The sequence below is a fragment of the Sarcophilus harrisii genome, chromosome 1 (genome assembly GCF_902635505.1).
Source record: "Sarcophilus harrisii chromosome 1, mSarHar1.11, whole genome shotgun sequence".
In the NCBI taxonomy this organism is placed as follows: Eukaryota; Metazoa; Chordata; class Mammalia; order Dasyuromorphia; family Dasyuridae; genus Sarcophilus; species Sarcophilus harrisii.
In genome coordinates this window covers 105284651-105304020 of record NC_045426.1, presented here as the reverse complement: position 1 = coordinate 105304020, position 19370 = coordinate 105284651, and the positions used below count along the sequence as shown (strand labels likewise).

General features: G+C 32.8%; 1 protein-coding gene across 7 annotated transcripts in view; it reads left to right on the top strand.

Annotated features, from left to right (window-relative positions):
* The window catches only part of CCDC171 (coiled-coil domain containing 171), a 418598-nt gene that overhangs the window by 338624 nt on the left and 60604 nt on the right, over positions 1-19370 (top strand). For all 7 annotated transcript variants that reach the window (XM_031961543.1, XM_031961537.1, XM_023497955.2 and 4 more), the window contains one exon: positions 16200-16352. In XM_031961543.1, coding sequence (XP_031817403.1) covers positions 16200-16352 — 153 coding nt within the window. The remainder of the gene's footprint in view (positions 1-16199; positions 16353-19370) is intronic.

The window sequence follows — 19370 nt, the reverse complement described above, 5'->3', positions numbered from 1 at the left end:
AAGTTTTATCTATTTTGTTGGTTTTTTCATAAAAGCAACTTTTAGTTTTATTTATTATTTCAATATTTTTTTTTGCTCTCCTTTTATTTTTAGAATTTCAAGTTTAGTATTTGGGGTTTTTAATTGCTTTTTCCTTAGCTTTTTTAGTTGCAAGCTTATTCATTGATCTTCTTTTTTCTCTGTTTTATGCAAGTAAACTTCTAGAGATATAAAATTTCCCCTTATTACCGCTTTGACTGCATCCCACAAATTTTGGTATGTTGTCTCATTATTGTCATTCTCTTGGATGGAATTATTGATTGTGTCTATGATGTGCTGTTTATTTAGTTTCAATTACTTTTTGGTCTATTTCCCCCTCCTTGGCTTTTTATTGAATGTAGTTTTTAGTGCATCGTGATCTGAAAAGAATGCATTTACTATTTCTGCCTTTCTGCATTTGATTTTGAGGTCTTTATGTCCTAATATATGGTCAATTTTTGTATAGGTTCCATGAACTGCCGAGTTGAAAGTGTACTCCTTTTTGTCTCCATTCAGTTTTCTCCAAAGATCTATCATATCTAACTTTTCTAGTATTCTATTTGCCTTTTTAACTTCTTTCTTAGTTATTTTGTAATTTGGTTTATCTAGTTCTGAGAGTGCAAGTTTGAAATATCCCAGTATTATAATTTTGCTGGCTATTTCTGCTTGTGACTCTCTTAACTTCTCCTTTAGGAATTTAGATGCTATATCATTTGGTGCATAACCATATGATTAGTATTGATATTGCTTCATTATCTTTGCTACCCTTTAGCAAGATATAGTTTCCTTCCTTATCTCTTTTAGTTAGATCAATTTTTGCTTTTGCTTGATCTCAGATCAGGATGGCTACCCCTGCTTTTTTTTACTTCACCTGAAGCATAGTAGGTTCTGCTCCAGCCTTTTACCTTTTTTTTCTGTATGTGTCACCCTGCTTTAAATGTATTTCATGTAAGCAACATATTGTGGGATTCTGGCTTTTAATCCTGTTTGCTATCTGCCTCCACTTTATGGGTGAATTCAATCCATTGACATTTATGGCTAAAACTACTAATTCTGTATTTCCTGCCATCTTATTATCCCTAGATTATACTTTTCTCTTTCCTTTTCCCCTTACCCCACTTCCCTCATATTAAATTTATGAGCACCACTTGCCTCAAGCAGCCCTCCTCCTTTCTTGTACCTTCCCCCTACTATTTATGTATTCCCTTCTATTTAACTTACCCCTTCCCCTTTATCTTTTCCCCTCCCACTTTTCAGTGAAGTGAGACAACTTTCTCTGTATACCAAATATGTCTAATATTTTCTCTCTGAGCCAAATCTGATGAGAGTAAGATTGACACAATGTTCTTCCCCCCTTCTTTCCTTCAGATACAATAGTTTGTTTTTTTTTTTTTTTGTCTCTCTGAGAGATGTAATTTCCCTCTTTTTATCTCCACTTTTCCTGTGTCTGGTACAATCCCCTTTCCACCTCTAGTTCCTTTTTTATATTATAACATTAAAATCAAATTATACAAGCAATCTCTATGTATACCCATAACAGAAACACAGTTCTCAAGATTTCTTTTTACCTTTTTATATTTCTTGAGTACTTTATTTGGAAGTCAGATTTTTTTTTTTTGTTTAACTCTGGTTTATTCATCAAAAATAAATGGAATTCACCTGTATCATTGAATGCCTATCTTCTTCCCTGGAAGAAAATGCTCAGTTTAGCTGGGTATTTTATTCTTGACTGCATTACAACTTCCTTTGCCTTTTGGAATATCAGATTCCAGGCCCTTTGATCTTTTAATGTGGATGATGCTAGATGCTGAATAATCTTTATTGTGGCTCCTTTGTATTTGAATTGTTTTTTTCTGGCTGCTTGTAATATTTTTTTCTTTTGTCTGATAGTTCTGAAATTTAGCCACAATATTCCTTGGAGTTTTTATTTTGGGGTCTCTTTCAAAAGGTGTTCAATGAATTTGTTCAGTGGCTATTTTAATTTCTGATTCTATGACATCTGGGCAGTTTTCTTTGATGATTTCCTGAAAAATAATAGCTAGATTCTTTTTTTCACCATGATTTTCAGAGAGTCCAATAATCCTTAAATTATTTTTCCTAGATCTATTTTCCAGGTCTGTTGTTTTCCCAAGTAGGTATTTTACATTTTTAAATTTTTTTTCTTTTTTTTTTGGGGGGGGGGGTTTGCTTGACTGATTCTTGATGTCTCATTGAGTCATTCACTTCCATTTGTTCAGTTTTTTCAGATATTTAATTAATTTTTAATGAATTTAATGAATTATTTTCTTCATTTACTTTTTTATTTCTTTGTATTTGTCCAATTGAGTTTTTAAATAAGTTGTTTTGTTCTGTGGAATTTTTTTCCATTTCACAATTTTTTTTTAAAGGAGTTATTTTCTTTTTCCTATTTACAAATTTTGTGTTCCTGGGAGTTCTTTATCTTTTCCATTTCACATTTCAGGGAGTTTTTTTCTTTTCCCACTTTATCAAATCTTTTTTTTTTTAATGAGTCATATGCCTTTTCTAAACTCTCTTTCAGAGTCTTCCTTTAATTTTTCCATTTTCCTCTTAGCTCTCTTGTAAAAGCCTTTTAAATTTCTTCTAGGAGAGCCTTGTGTGTTGGGGATCAGGTTATATCCCCCTTTTGGTCTTCATCTGGAGAAATTCTGCTTTTAGTCTCCTCAGGGTTTGAAATTCTTAATTAATCACCATAGAAGCTATCTATAGTTAGAGCTCACTTTGCCTTTTTACTCAATTTTTTTTTTAAATTGGGATTTGTTTTTAGTACATGAAGTTCTAAGCTTCCTCTATAGACACCGGGAAGAAACAACAGCTGCTCTGGGATTATGCTGAGTCACTCCTGGTGCTGGGTGGGCATGGCCAGGTTTTGTGAACCTCCTGTGCTTTGGGATACACTCTTTACCCTCTGTTTTTATGTGGGATGTTTTATAACTTCTCTGTTGATTTACTGCCTTGCTGCCAGCCCAGAGTAGCCAGCACTGTGGTAGAGTACTCCCTGTAGATTCTCTGCCCTGCAGAGACTGGCCCCACCCAGGATCTGCTCATTGTGGGCTGGCCTCCGTGCTCTGGCTTCCTGCCTGCGCCTAGCTACCTCCTCCTGTGCTTGGGCATGATCAAAACAGATTTTTTTTGGTGATTTTTGGAATTATCTTCTGCTGTTATTTTGTTGCACTTCCAATATTCATGGGTTCTGATAGTCTAGGTCTATTTCAGAGGCTGAATTTTATAGTTAGTTTGAGGGTAGCAGGAGAGCTCAGAAAGAACCGTGTGTCCTCTCCTCCATCTTGACTTTGCTCCCCCACCCCAAAGTAGTTTTTTATTTCTTTTAGGAGCATTTTTTGATTGGATCAGCAGAAGTTTTGAGTTGCTTTAGTATATTAACTTTCTCATTGGTTTTTGAATCACTCTGACTCTCATTGATTGGCCAACAATACATCCTAGCCCAAGTCTCACTTGATCATTATTTGAGGGCTGATGGCTCAGAGTTGGGGCAAATTCCAACAATTTCTGTTTTGGCCAGAAATCCTGAGGGTCTTCCCTTTCCAGATTGATTTTTTTTTCCAAAGTTAGGGAAGAGGCCATTTCTTACCTAGTCTTAATTACTGACTGCATCTGATCTCAGTCAAACTGAGACTGGGGAAAGATCTTATCTTAAAAAAAGGTATAATCTCCCATTGTATTTGCTGCCATCTTCAGTTGTCTTTTTTTGTATTTTGCCACTGGATCCAGATGGCTTCAGAGGAGAGAGTGAGGTTGGTGCCCTTGCACAGGCTCCTTCATTTAAATCCAATTCACTTGAATATCATGGCATCATCTTCCTGATGTCATGGTCCTCTTCAAGAATGAGGAACAAGCAAGAAGAAATCAGTATTTGTCCTTGACATGCCAGAAGGTTTTTCTTAGTCAACTAACCCTAGTAGTAGTGGAATCTTTGGTTGTAGGTAGAAGATTCTGCTTTTAGAACACAATTGTACACTTCCTGACAAATAGGAGAACAAAAGGATAGGAGAAAGGAGGGAGTCCTAGAAGGCTGTGTTGATTAGGGAGGCAGTGGTCATAAGTAAGTTAGACCTCTAAGGAGAAATAGAGTAAAAATAGAAGAACAAACAATGGGTGAAGATAAGATAGAAGGAAATATACAACTAGGGATTATAACTTTGATTATTAGTATGATGAATTCACCTGTAAAACAGAAAAGGTTAGCAGAATGGATCAAAAACTAGAGCCTGACAATATGTTGTTTACAAGAAATACATTTAAAGATGAGAGACATGCATAGAGTAAAATAATGGATCATAGTGGATTTATTAAGCTTCAGTTCATGTTAAAAGACAACAGGGAAGGTAATCATGATCTCAGACAAAGTTAAAACTAAAATAGATTTAATTAAAAGAGTTTAACAGGGAAAATACATTATGTTAAAAGATGCCATAGAAAATGAGGAAGTATCAGTACTAAATGCCATATAACATCTAAATGTATAAACAAAAAGGTATATGAATTACAGGTAGAAATAAATAGCAAAATTATATTAGTGGAAGACTCAATCTTCCCTTCTTAGAACTAGATAAATCTAACCAAAAAATAAATCAAAAAGAAGCCAAAGAGATAAATAGAATTTTTGATAAACTATATGTATAGACATCTGAAGAGCAATCAATAGAACTAGAAAGGAATATACCTTTTTCTCACAGTACATGGCATTTAAAAAAATTGACTACTAGGACACAAAAAAGCAGAAATATTAAATTCATCATTTTAATATAATGCAATAAAATTACAAGGATTATAGAAAGATTAAAAATTATTTGAAGGCTAACCTAATCTTAAAGAAAGAGGTTGAACCCTTGAACCCCAAATTGGAAATCCTAAAAATTAAATGTAAGATTAATAAAATTGAATATAAAAGTTTTAAAACAAAAAACCATTGAATTAATAAATAAAACTAAGGGCTGGCTTTCTGGAAAAAAAAGATAAATTACAGCTTAACGGGATTTTTAGAAGTGGAAATCTAAATAGTATCAAAAATGAAAAGGGTGACTATAACATTAACAAAAATGAAATTAAAACTAGTATTAGGCATTATTTTGTCAATTACATGGCAATAAATTTAACAATTCAAGTGATAAGGAATATTTGCAAAAATATAAACTTCCCAGATTAACAGAAGAGTAAATGAATATCTAAATAAACCCCTTTTAGAAAAAGAAATTGAACAGGCCATAAATGAATTTCCTAAGAAAAAAGCATCAGGGCCAGATGGACTTACATATACATTCAATCAAACATCTAAAGAGCAATTAATTCTAATATGATATAAACTGAAAAAGTTATAGAGTCCTACCAAATTCCTTCAGAAACAAATATGGTTTTGAGATCTAAACCCAGGAATGCAAAAACTGAGGAAGAAAACTACAGACCAATTTCCCTAATGAACATTGATGCAAACATTTTAAATAACATACTAGCATGGAGATTATAGCACTACATCACAAACCTGTGATGATATATGAATCAAGAGTAATAAGCTAGATATGGTCAAAGAAGAGATGGAAAAATTAAATATCATGAATGGGACATGAGTGAATTTAATTTGCGTGATCATTTAATATATGACAGTGGGCAAGAATCCCTTCAGAAAAATGTGATTGCCCTCCTGTTCAATAAAAGGGTGAGAAAAGCATTGGTAGGATTTATTTTTGAAAATGGTAGAATTATATTTTTTGAATACAAAGAAAACCATTCAACATCTCAGGAATAAAAATCTCTACTCCAACTATTATTGCTGAAGAGGCTATGAAGACTTGCAACCTCTTGTAGAAATAACACTACAAAAAATGGTCATATTCATCATAGGGGATTGGAAACCAAACAGTAATTGAAATAATAGGCAAATTTGGCATTAGAGTTCAAAATAAAACAGCACAAAGATTAATAGAATTTTGTCAAGATAACTCACTGGTCACAGAAAATACTCTTAAACATCTAAGTATTAATCTCTACACATAAACCTTATTAGATGGTCAATATTGAAATCAGATTGATAATACATGTTGCTGCTAAAGCTCTGTACAATCAGTTAAAACCAGACCTGAAACTGACTGTGAATGTGAAATGAAGGTGATAAATAGATTTTAAAGATTTGATCCAGAAGAGAGCCTGAACAACTACGGACAAGTTCATAGTATTATACTGGAAACTAACTAAAAACATTGTAACGGTGGGACGGGAGAGACAAGAAAGCAAAATGGCTGCCTGATGAGGCTTTACAAATAGCTGAAGAAAGAAGTAGAGGGATCAGTAAAGGATAAAGTAAAAAATATTCCCAACTAAATACAGGATTCCAAAGACTAGCAAGGAGAGAGTTAAATGGCCAATTTAAAGAAATAGAATAAAGGGAAAGACAAGAAAAATATTCAAGAAAATCAGAGATAACAAGAGGTTTCATGTAAAAATGGGGATGATAAAAAACAAAAATGGTGTAGTGATTTAATAGAAATGAGATTAAGAGGAGGTGGCAAGAACATAGTGAACATAGTAAACATAGTAAACAAGATTGTTTAAAGTGAATTGTGACTGACCAAACTGTTCTGAGTAACAAACATTCATATCAACTATGAAGAACTTATAGGGGATCTGCTATCCATAGACATGGAAAAAGCTAATAAACTGAAGTATGTATTGTATAGTTCCTTAATTATATGTATATCAAATGTTAGCCTTCTCCATTGTGGGCTTGGAAGGGAGGTGGGGAGACAGTTTGAAACTCAAACTTTAGCATTAGAAACATATAAAAAAAAAGCTCCTCTTTGAGCTACTCTTAATGCCCGTTCATCAACCGCATGGCTAGGTCACACTTACCTGTCTTCGGGCACCAACTCAGATCCCACAGAGACAGACCACCAGGAGGTAGGGGTGAATCGAAAGAGAACTTTATTCTTAGATAGCACATATTTATACCCCCTTGAGGCTCTGGGGGAAAGGGAGGTCCTCTAGGAACCTGGCATAATGGGATTGGCCCAAGAAGAAGGAGGGAGGCGTGCTAGGCTTTGAGAGCACTAAAGGAGGGAGCCGTGTTACCTGGGGTCAGACACCGCCTCCTGGGGCTATGCCCCACCTCCACATAGGACTCACCTGAGCCTCAGAACCTCTCATCCCTTAGGTCCTCCCACAGGCCTTGAGCCACATTCCTTGCTCCCAGAGGCTTTTTAACCTTTACAGGGAAGACTCGCTTAACAAAAGCAGAGAACAACAAAACCAGGAAGCTATACATCTCTTACTCATTACACTAACATTTATTGAGTTTTAGCTCTATTGTACAGTAATGGAGATAGAGAAGAGAAACTCATTTACGCATTCAATAAACATTTTTTTTGAGAACTAATTTCTGTATGTCGTATTTTTGTTTTATGGAAAGTCTTTTTCTTTGCTGTGGTCTTAGCTGCTAGATGGTTTTGTAGAAGTAGTAGAATATAACCTTTTCTATAGAGAGAAATAAACAACCAAAAATAAATTTAAATTTAAATAAAAATATGTTTTCTTTCTATATTTTCCTCTATATTCTATCCTAAATCATATATCCATCTCTCTTTCATAATATGCATCTGATTTGTAATTTGTACAGGGTTTGGACACCATTATTTCAGTATTGTACTTCAAAAAGCACAAACAGCCATAATGCATTGAACAGCCCTAAATGATGATGATAATAATTAGCATTTCTGTAATATTTCAAGTTTTGCAGTGCTTTAAATAGGTTATTTTATTTTTCCTGACAGAGTTACTCAGATCAATAGCATTGTGTTTTGCTTATTTGATCCAATCAGGACTACTAAAATTTGTTTACCAGATTTTTTTAGTGTAAAAAAATTTACAGAGTACAACAATTATTATTTCCTACAGTTCTTTTTTTGAAATGGTAATCTTTTTAAAAATCACATGTAGTATATTTTATTTTAAAATAAACTTAATTGATACCTTTTGTTTTTTCCCATCACAGGCTTTTCCTGATAGAAATTCTCTCTTCCCTTAAATCCTATCTTTCTAACAATCAAAACAAAACAAAACAGTTATTGTCAGATTAAAAAAAAAAACTAATAAAATCACTAAAATACATAGTATATATAATATAAGGTACTCAGCTCTCCACTTCCACTGAGAACAGAAAAGAGTATTTTAACATCTTTTCTGTTACTCCTAAGATTGTTCATTGCAATTAATCTTGAACTTAGCTAGCTTTTAAGGTTATTTTCATTTATATTTTTGTAATCGTTATTTATATTGTTTTGCTGATTCTGATTTCTTTGCTTCAGTTTATACAAGTCTTCCTAAGTTCTTTTCAATTCTTCATACTTGTTGTTTCTTATGATCAATTTGTATTCTTTTAATTAATATTATATAATTTGTTCTTTAATTGATGGACAGTAGCTTTGTTCCTAGTTTTTTAATTATCTACCTTTTCCACAATTAATAGAGAGAATGGCATTGAGATAAAGCATTTCATTTTTAATTCAAATACAGATATTTAAAGATCCTTATCAAAAATTATTTCAGATATGATAAGTATAATATTTTGATTAAGTGAAAAAATTTGTAATTCACATTTTAAAAATAATGTAGTCATCAGTGAAAGGCAGCTAATTGCTAAGGTGGATAGAGTGCCAGGCCTAGAGTCAGGAAGTCCTGAATTCAAATTCCGTCTCAGACCCTTACTAGCTGTGTGATACTCTTCAAGTCCCTTAGAAACTTTGTCCTCATGAATATGAAATATGTTATAAACCCCTTTGAGCCCTCTGACCCTGCCACATCCCTGGTACTGGTCTTCATTGCCTTACACCTGTGTTATTGCAATAGGATATTGCATATGTCTCTGCACATATATACATATATCTCTGTGCCAGCCCTCATGTGGCTGATTGTCATAGTCTACCCTCCCCTCCGCTACCCGATAAGATCCAGTGGCTCTTTGTAAAATGCTCTGTTTGGCTTTTAAAGGCCTCCATAACCCAAGCTTCCTGTTTTGTTAGTCTTTTTACACCTTACTCCCCATAGTCTGTGATCCATTGGCCTTTTTGCTGCTCCTTGCACATAAAGCTCCATCTTCTAATTCTGATCATTTTCACTCAGTCTCCCTCTTTCCTGGGATTCCCTTATTCTTTATCTCTGCTTCCTGTATTCCTTCAAGTCTCAACTAAAGTTCTACCTCCTGGGACAGAGACTTTTCACTTTATTCTTAAGACTATCCGCAAATTATTCTATATATATGTTGTTTGCACATTATCATTTGCATTTTACCATGAGATCTTATAGAGAACAAGGGCCATCCCTTTCCTAGCACCATTATCCCACTCCAACCTGCCCCAACCTTTCCTTGTATCCCTGGTGTTTAACATGGTACTTTGTATACCTCTGCCATCTGGGACCTTGATAAATACCTATCATTTCCTTAAGAAAAAATATTAGGACTTCGTATTATTTAACTGAAAAGCACATATAATCCTTATTTGCAAAAATTTCTTTTGCAAAGTAAAAAAAAAAAAATCTCATTTTTAAGTTAAAAAGCATATGTTAACTGAAATGTCTTCTAAATTTTTTTCTCAGCCTTATATTCCCTGACTAAAAGCTAATATATCTTACATATAAAATGTTACTTTCAGTAGGCCCAATTACAATTTTTTCACTAGTCATTGAATCAGTTTTCTACTGGTAATGTATACCATTGTGTAATATTTATCTAAAGCCTGAAAACAAAGATGACATGGGAATAAACATCAATTTTCAGATGCTGAATTTGAGTTTGGCACAAGATCATGCTCCCATCATTTTCTCCCGTAATAATTCTCAAGATTTTTTGTAAAGGAATTAATTATTGTGAAATATAGGCCTTTTCACAAAGGATGTGGCAGAGGTCACTGGGAAAACTCTTAGATGTTTACGATTTCTTTTTTCATTTGATTTATATTGTCATTTCCATTTTTCTTGCCAACTTGGCACTCTTTTTATATTACAGAGTTGTTGGATTCCCCCCACCCCCCCCCACTGGCATCCTCTATTACATACTATGAATGACTTTTTAATGTATAAAGTTAACATTCTTCATTCCTCAAATGAACTGTGGCTTCCTTGCCTGACTCTCTGTTGCCCAACTTTTATTCTTCCAAGTTCTCCAGCTCTGAAAGAAAATTTCATTTTGAAGGAAAGTATACTATGTTCTCTACAACTAGTACCATGGAAATTGTTTTTGGTAATGATTACAGTACTTTCTCTCTAAAACTAAATACACACATATAAAATATCTATATTACTTCTCTCTACAAATTAAACACACAAAAGTCATTCATTCTTGACTTAATTTTAGGCAAAGGGAAAAAAAAGCCAAATTATTAAGGATCTCTTATAAAAAATGTCTTTCCTAAAACAGATGAGTATCAGAAGATAGAATTTGAAACTAATTTAGGTACTGATACAAAAATTGGCAGCATTTTATTCAAACTGTTTAGAAGGAGAATGGAAATAATACAGAGAGCACTAGACTTAGAGTTAGATCTTTGTTGAAATGCCAACTTTTCTACTGTGTGACCTTGAACACTTAATTTCTTTGAACCCTCTCTTTGCTAATTTTTAAATCAGAGGATTGAAAAACTTGTAAAATGCCTTTAAGTTTATAATCCTGTTGTATTTAAATACATTTTTCATTATTAAAATTGTTTTACTACCAAAAAATGTTGATTTATTTAAAAAGTGACTTAAAGGGATGTGATTTATGTTATAGAAAAATGCTTTAGGATAAAAATCACTATGAAATTGAAGAAATCTATTTTTTAAACAGTCTGAAAAAATAAGATGTTTCATTTGAAATATTAATATTCTTAAATGCAGAACAAAAGGTTAGTGTTAAGTCATAGTGAAAACCAATATAGATGGTCATCTCACCTGGAGGCATATTCTCTTATCCATTAATTAGTTCAGAAGCATTCAGTATTTACCTGATGCCTACTTCATATTTTATATGCTAAATTATATGAAACTATCAAACCCACTTATCATAAGAACTTCTATGGGAAGGCAAATTGTCTTATAAAAAAGATTTTATTATCAATTTATATAATATAGCAATCAGTAACCAAGTAAGCAAAATATTTAATAATAATTATTTACTTACACATGTACTGCGTTTTGTAGTTATAAGTCATTTCTACATGTTATCCCATTTGATTCTTATACAACTTTACAAGGCTAGGTTTTTATTCCCTTCATTTTACAGAAATCAAGTACTGAAGTGGTTAAATGAGTTACCTGAATGTTTTAATGACCAGTAAGTGTCAGAACTGGGACTAGAACCTATTTTAGTACTTTTTTTCCCCATAAGTGCTGGTGTAAGTTAGACAGTTTCCAATATCAAAGAACCTTAGACTAGGAAAATTAGACATTAATTTCAAACATCAAAGAGTGTTTTTGAAGATAAGATATGAATTACTTGGAAAAAGCCAACTCAGCATTTGTGGTACCATTTTCATAATTTGTACAATTATTTTATGTTCAATTTAATAAACATTTATTAAGTATCTACTGTATATATTGTTAGGTGCTGGGAAATTAAAATTTTAAATCAAGTTTGGGGCTATCCTCATGGAGTCTTTTAGAGTTATATGATATATTAATGAAGAATGATAAATACTTTATACTAGTGAAGGCCAAGGTGGGAAACAGTCATTACTGATTTGGCTGATCAAGAACAAATTTTTTACATTATTATTTATGTATATTATTCTACCTTTTCTATTTTCTACTCCTGGTGTAAGTTCATATGAGACTTCTCATAATATTCAGGATTCTTCATATTCATCATTCCTTATGCAATAATTTTTAAAATTATGATACCAGTTCTGCAGTTGATAAGACCTGTTTTCTTTTTTGTTGTTGCTACTATAGAAAGTACTGTTTTGAATTTTTTTGGCATATAAAGCATCATAGCATAATAAATATAGAGCTAGAAGGGACCTCTAGGTCATCTTTTTCATCTCCAACATTTTTTCCCACTAGAGAATTGATGTGAATTTCCCAAGGTCATGCTGCTAAATCAAAAATCAAATGCCATTGATCCTCTGGTCAATGTGCACAGCAGTTGTATTACCTTACCAAAGAATATGAGCCATTTTAGTAACTTTTCTCACAAATTGATATCTGGAATGGTTGAACCAACCCTTGGCTCCACCAACAGTGTATTTGTGTCGCATGATATCTCTGATCCAAAAAAAAAAAAAAAATACGAAAAGTATTTTTTTTTTTAATCATCTTGCCAATGAAATGGGTATGAATTTAAAGTTTTGTTTTCATTTGGGAACTTTTTTGTATTATTACTGAAATTATTTTGCAGTGTCTGTAATTTCATTGATGTAAGGAATTGATGGTTTGTAAACCATTTTTCTGCTCCTCTTCCAACCTCTCCCCACTGGACCAGTTAGACAAATTGCCTGAAAGTAAAGTCTTATGGTGCTGCCTAACTCATTGAAAAATCATGACTTTCCCAGATTTATATAGTTAGTATTTGTTAGAGGCAGTATTTCAACTCTGGTGTCTCCAACTACAAAGCTGGCTCTCTGTCTACTATATCATAATTCCTCTCTACTTGTTGAAATATTGTTTCTTATTTTTGAAATTCTTTAGTATCTTATTCACTTATTTATAAGGAAAATGACTGAATCTTTTAAAAAAATTGTGTCTATTTTATCTCTGATGTAAGACTTTTCAGAGTAATCATATAATTTGTATATTGATTCAAATTTTTTTCTAGTCAGTAATTTCTCCCTATATTTTAAGTGCATTGATTTTATTCTTGAAAAATCATCTCAGTTATAAGCAATCATGATCTAATTTTCTATATTATCTTTGTAATGTTCAGTGATATCTCCCTAAGACAGTAAATTACCAATCTACATTAAGAAAAGATGTTTCCTCACTGGGAGTTTTTTATACCAGTAAAAATCACATTTCTGTTTAAAAAAAAAATCTCTATCCTTTTTTAATTGTAAATTCTTTCTTTTTATATTGAGATTATCTATTCACTTCAAGTTTAGTATGATATGGTAGGAGATCTTGCTCTACACTTATTTTCTGTCAAAAATCGTTTATATAATTGGTTATCATTCTTTTTTTGATATTTTAAATTTTATTTTAAATTACAAAATAAAAAAAGGAAAAAAGAAAACAATTCCAGGTGCATAGCAGAACATAAGAAAGGATTCAAAATATAAATCAATAAGTTTCCATTTCAAGAAAATCTATGTAATAAATAATACCTACTGTGTTCAGGGCTGCCCATGTTTTATTTGTTGTGGGTTTTCTTTTGTCCTCTACTGTGCACTTTTTGCCAAACAATCTTTTATTTTTTTTTTCTCATTTTCTCCTAGAGTTCTTTGTTGTAATACAGGAGCTGTTGAAATACATGGGAGCCATCTGACAGTAGCTGCTGGAGATCCAACCCAGAATGGACCTCCTCTTGTGAGAGGATGATACAAGTAAACTGAGAGATTGTTGCTGTTCTCTGACCTGCCTACCCTCTCTTCTTCCCTCTGCCTCCAATTTATCTCATTCCCAGTCTGCAATGCCTGTGTCAGCAAAGGCTGCCTTCCAACTCCAAAGGCTGCCATCCAACTGTGGATGTGCTAGGATCCACAGTTCTGATGGCTCTTGGAGAATTGACCTGTTCCTTAACAATTCCCAGTTTTTCTTTTCTTGCTGTTATTTCCCACCCCCACCCCCACCCCCCTCCCACACACACACAGCATGGTTTGCATATTGAGGATTGCAAGCAGCACTATTACTTCTGGATGGTTGTAACACGTGTTGATCTTTGAAATATCATGGAGGCAAACTTTCAAATGGAGAAGGGAATTGTAGTCAGAACAGGCATTTAAGTCTCTCATAAGTCTCTGGGCTCAGCCTTTTGATGTTTTGGCCCATTTAATTACCCCAACTAAAAAATTTTTACCAGGGCTCTTCTTCCTTTCCTTCCTTGCAGGTTACCGTAGGAACTCTGGGAGGATTCTACTCACGAACGGCTCTGGAACGCTGCTGGTTCTTCTTGTAATTCTTGTGTTTCTTATGCCCCACTTTCAGGCATCATTATTTTGGAATACATGGGAGCCAGTTGATAGTGGCTGCTGGAGATCCAACCCAGAATGTATCTCCTCATGTGAGAGGATGATAAAAGGAGACTGAGAGGCCGTTGCTGTTCTCTGACCTTTCTGAGTGAGAGGCCGTTGCATTGTCTGACCTCTCTCCTCTTCCTTCTGCCGCCAATTTGTCTCATTCCCAGTCCGCAACATCTGTATCAGCATAGGCTGCCCTGCAACTCCTTCCGATGTTATCCACAGCTGTGGAGGATCTCAGAGAATTGACCTGCGCCTTAATAGTTCTTGTCGCATAGTTACTACTTTCTCTATTAGTTTCTGTTCTTTGATTTACAAAACAGTGGGCTACAAGTATGTTCATTTGTCAATAAAGAAATATTTATGAATCACTAATATGTGGTAGAAACAGTGTGAGCCAGATGTGAAAGAGCCAGATTATTAAGGTCCTTGAATGAGATTCAATCTCATATCTAGTATGACTTTCAATTAGTCATGTTGTTTCTTTCATGTGTGTTAATTTATTTATTAGATTAATATTTAAGTTTATTTTTCCATATTCTTTGCATCTTTGGCCATCTGCTCCTGTATACTTAGATTCAATTATCTTACAACATCTCAGTATTTAACTATGAATCCTTCTATCTGCTTCTGTTTTAAAATTTTTATACTCAGTCTTTCTTTTTTTGGGGAGATCTAGTCGCTTTCCTTTTGTTCTCACCAAACTTAGTCTTCTCAGTCCCTCAAAACATTGCTTATATTAATTTTTTCAAAGAAGCTTTCTAAGACTGACTATATCAGATATCAATTACTGGAGAAATTCCCAGAGTTTCTCTATCACAACATATGTTGTCTGGTTATTGTAGTCATCTTCTGTTTTATATAAATTGTCAATATTATAAAAGATATGAAATTAAATGCATATTTTAATGGGATCTCTTCAAAGTGGGAGACTCATTTGAATCTGTACTAGATATTCTGAAAGGCAGGTTTTACATAATATAGCATATAGATAGATCACTGTACCTATAGTCAGGAAAACTTGAGTTCAAATATGGCCTCAAACCCTTATTAGCTGTTGGATCGCAGTCAAGTCACTTAACTTATGTTTGCCTCTGGTTTCTTCTTTTTAAAATAGGGATGATTATAATGGCAACTAAGGTTGTTGTAAATATGAATAATGACATTCTTAGGATTGTTTGTGAAGACAAAATAACATTTATAAAAGTGCTTGCAAATCTTAAATTGTTAAACAAATGCTGGTTATTGTGATATTAATAATGTTGTTGTTATTGTTGAGGATAATGTATTTTTACCTAAAACCCACTTCAAGTTACTTTCAAAAGGAAAAGATTCAAATTCAAAAAAATTCAATTGGTCTTTTTCACTAAAATCCAGTGATACCCAATAGTCCTGTTCTGTTAGGTTTCATATGAAGTTACCAGAAAATGTGGAATCATTTAAATTCTTTGTGCTATTAGCTTTATTATCAGCCTGATCAATATTACAGAGCAGGAACATTACTCTGTGATAAACATGGACATAATTACATTTTCTTAATCATATTGTAATGAAGTTATTTTATTAAATAGATATTCTTTTTGTTATAAAAACATCCTTTTTCAGGGTAAATTAATTTTTAAACAACTCAGCTCATTTTAATATATTCATGTTTACATCTTTATGTCTCTTAAGATAAAAATTTAGGTTAAATTTTAACTTACAGTTAACTCTAGAAAAAAAAGTATGTCAACTTATAACACTGCATTCCAAATTTGAAAACAATACATCAAAGTAAATCTTATTAAAATGCCTACTTTAGAAAAAAGTTTCAGTGATTGCAATCCAAACTTTCTGCAAATAGACACAAGTGCTCTCAATCTGAAAGTTAATGTTTTGCTTTATTATTTTCAAGAAAGATGAAGACTTGTTTATTTTCAAATTTTAATGATTCCGCTTTCAAATTATGAAGATTTTCCTTTGGGGACAGTTTTATTTGAATTGTATGTGACACTGTTTTTATTTCTTTAGGCTATGATTAAAAGTTTCATGGATGTCTACCAACTTGCAAGCTCTAGAATTGCTACATTAGAGAAGGAAATGACATCTCATCGAAACCACATTTCAGCTCTGAAATCAGAGCTCCAAACAGCTTGTCTACGTGAAAATGAAAGTTTACACTCAGTAAGTTTTTCTTTTATTCATCATAATATCCTTTTGTATATGAATCATCATCTCATTTACCTTTGTGTTTTTATTTTTGATAAGATCATAGATGAAAATGAATAATTTGGATTTAATGGATTACCCAGAATATAAAATTATTAGCATGTAGTAACCTTTCAGGAGAAAATCAATTATTTTTGTTGTTATATTTTTATATAAAAATATGAATATTATTATTAGTGTTAAAATATAACATCATGATTTCTTTGTGTTTGGCAGCACAACTGACATTAGGATTTGGTAATATGCATAGTTAAAGCATGCAACTGTCTGAAGTTTCAATGTGTCCCATTAAGACAGAATATTATTAATTATGTGTATAACCAAAATGGTAATTAGAACATGTGATTATTCTCAGTAGGAAACTAGACTTATCCATAATACATGCCTAGCAAAAGATGCATGTTGTGATTCATCTATATGATTAAAATTCAGTTTCAGGAATCATTTTATGTTTAAAATTTTAACCCATAATGCAATTTGTCATTACTTAAAACTAGTAAAATAATTCTCCAGATTTTCAGGATATGTTTGGGGAATTCTTGAACATATATGCATTTATGTCCAGTTGAAACAAGGTAAAAATTGAAATCTTTATTTCTCTGATGACAAATATATCCATAATGAGATTTTTATAATTTGGCTATTTTTTGGTCTATTTTCTTCTGGTTTTTTTCATAAGAGAAAAAATATAACTCACTTATAAGAGAGAAAAAGTTTTCTCTTGACATTCCTTTATTGACCCATTTAAAAAATGTATATATGCTTAAAGAAAGTCAGCATTAAATAAAAGAAATATAAGAACATCTGTTTTTGGTAATTAAACTTTACTTTTGCTTGTCAATTTCTCATGCACTCATGTTCATTTCTGGTTGAGAAACTACTAAAAATCATTATCACCACAAGAAACTAAAGTAAGGAGAAAAATTTTGCATCAATATTTGAGGTTAAACATGTGCGACTCAATATGACCTTTCTATGAAATGTTAAGAATTTCTTTCATCCTTTTCCTTTAGCTGATTCAAGCTGTTTTGTGTCAGCTTTGTTGGCTTGCTCCTTTTTTTCCTGAGTTTATTGTTGTTTTTATCATTTAAATCAAAGGTAATGTCGAAAAAGGGAGAGCTCACAGAATATAGAATTATATGAATTATTAGGGGTCCAAATCACACTTGCCAGATTGGCAAAGTAACCAAAAAAAAAAAAAAGTGAAAGTATGTACACTAAAGTACAGTTAGTATGTTTGTGAATTGGCTCAGACATTCAGCAAAGCAATTTGGAGTATGTGCCCAGTTACTAAACCACGAATACGCTTTGACCCAGTGATAGCACTGTCATTTCTTTACCTCAAAAAAATCAAAGAATGAGGAAAAGGATCCATATGTATAAATGAATTTATAGCAGCTCTTTTTTCTTTTAGCTAAAAACTGAAAATGAAGGAGATACTTATCAATTTGGGAAGGGCTGAACATCTCTTGGTATATGAATGCAATGGAACATTATCAGGTCATTGAAAAACTGATGAAAGGGACTATTTTGGAGAAATATGAAACTATTGCCTGATTGAAGTGAACAGAATTCGGATAATGATTTATACAACAATAGCACTGAAAAGAAAAAAAAAAGCAACTTAAAAAGACAATCACTCTGTTTTGTAGTGATCAATGTGTAGTAACCAACTATTATTACAGAGCACCAATTATGAAGAGTACTATCTGCCTCCAGACATAGAAGTATTAGACTCAAGGTGTTCAGTGAGACAGATATTTTTAGACACATTCAGTATTAGAAATGGTTCTGTTTGTTTGACTGTGCATATTTTTTTCAATGGTTTTTCCCCTATTTTTTTGGTTGGAAAGGTGGGAAGGAGAGAGGAGCTAAAAATAGTTATCCCCATTTACTCCCTTGAAAAGAAAAGTTATTGAAGCATTTAAAAAAATTCATGGAAGGAGAACAAAGGAAGAGTTAGAGGGAAAAAAAGAGAAGCAGAAGATATCTCAGCAGTACTCTCTACCCTTGGATTAGACCTTCTGACAACAGAGCAGGGCTACTAGTCTCAGAACCTGTGTTTAAGAAGGGGTTTAACACCATTTTTCTTAATATTCACTACTTTTGAACTGGACTTCTTTGGAATTCTCCATATTTTCACACTAATTGTCTTTCTTTATGAAATTGTTAGATCCTTGAGGACAAAGGCTATCTTTGTGTTTGTATACCTAGTACTTGGCACAATGTCTAACAACAGTAGATACTTAATAAATGTTTATTGACTATTGACTGTGTTCTACTTTGTATTGGGAAATAATTTTGTTTGATGTTAAATTTAGAATAATGTTTTAAAAAATAATTGTGTGAGATGGATTGAATCTTGATTTTGATATTCACCCAACCTTAGGGAAGTAACTTCATTTCTCTACTCCTCAGTTTTCTCATCTTCAGAATAAGTGATTGAATCGATTATCTCTGAACTCCCTTCCAAATTTAAAAGTCTATGAATGTTATTCATGTGCCAAGAGATTGGTATTCTGACATAAGAATGGCTTTTTTTTTTTTTTTTTTTTAGCAACCTGTATAAGGTCTACAGAGAGGCCAATGGATTATCATGCTTGAGGAATAATAAGTAGGCTGGGCTGTGAATGAAAAATAAGCCTGGAAAGATAGAGTAGTGTTACTTTATAAAAGGTCTTCATTGCCCAACATAGGAATTTGTACTTTATTCTAGAGGCAATAGGGAACCACTGAAGGGTCTTTTTTAGTCACAGACCACACCTCTTTCTCTATATCACTTTCTGGAATTTTTGTAAGAAGTTCAAACTTAAGATGTCCAAAGCAAAACTCATTCTTTCTCTCTAAGACTGTTCCCCATGCTTCTCTGGTTCTATTAAAGGCACCACTGTCTTTGTGGTCACCCATGATTTCCATTGGGTGACTCATGCTTTATTCCTATTCTCATATTCAATCAAATTTTATTTCTTGATC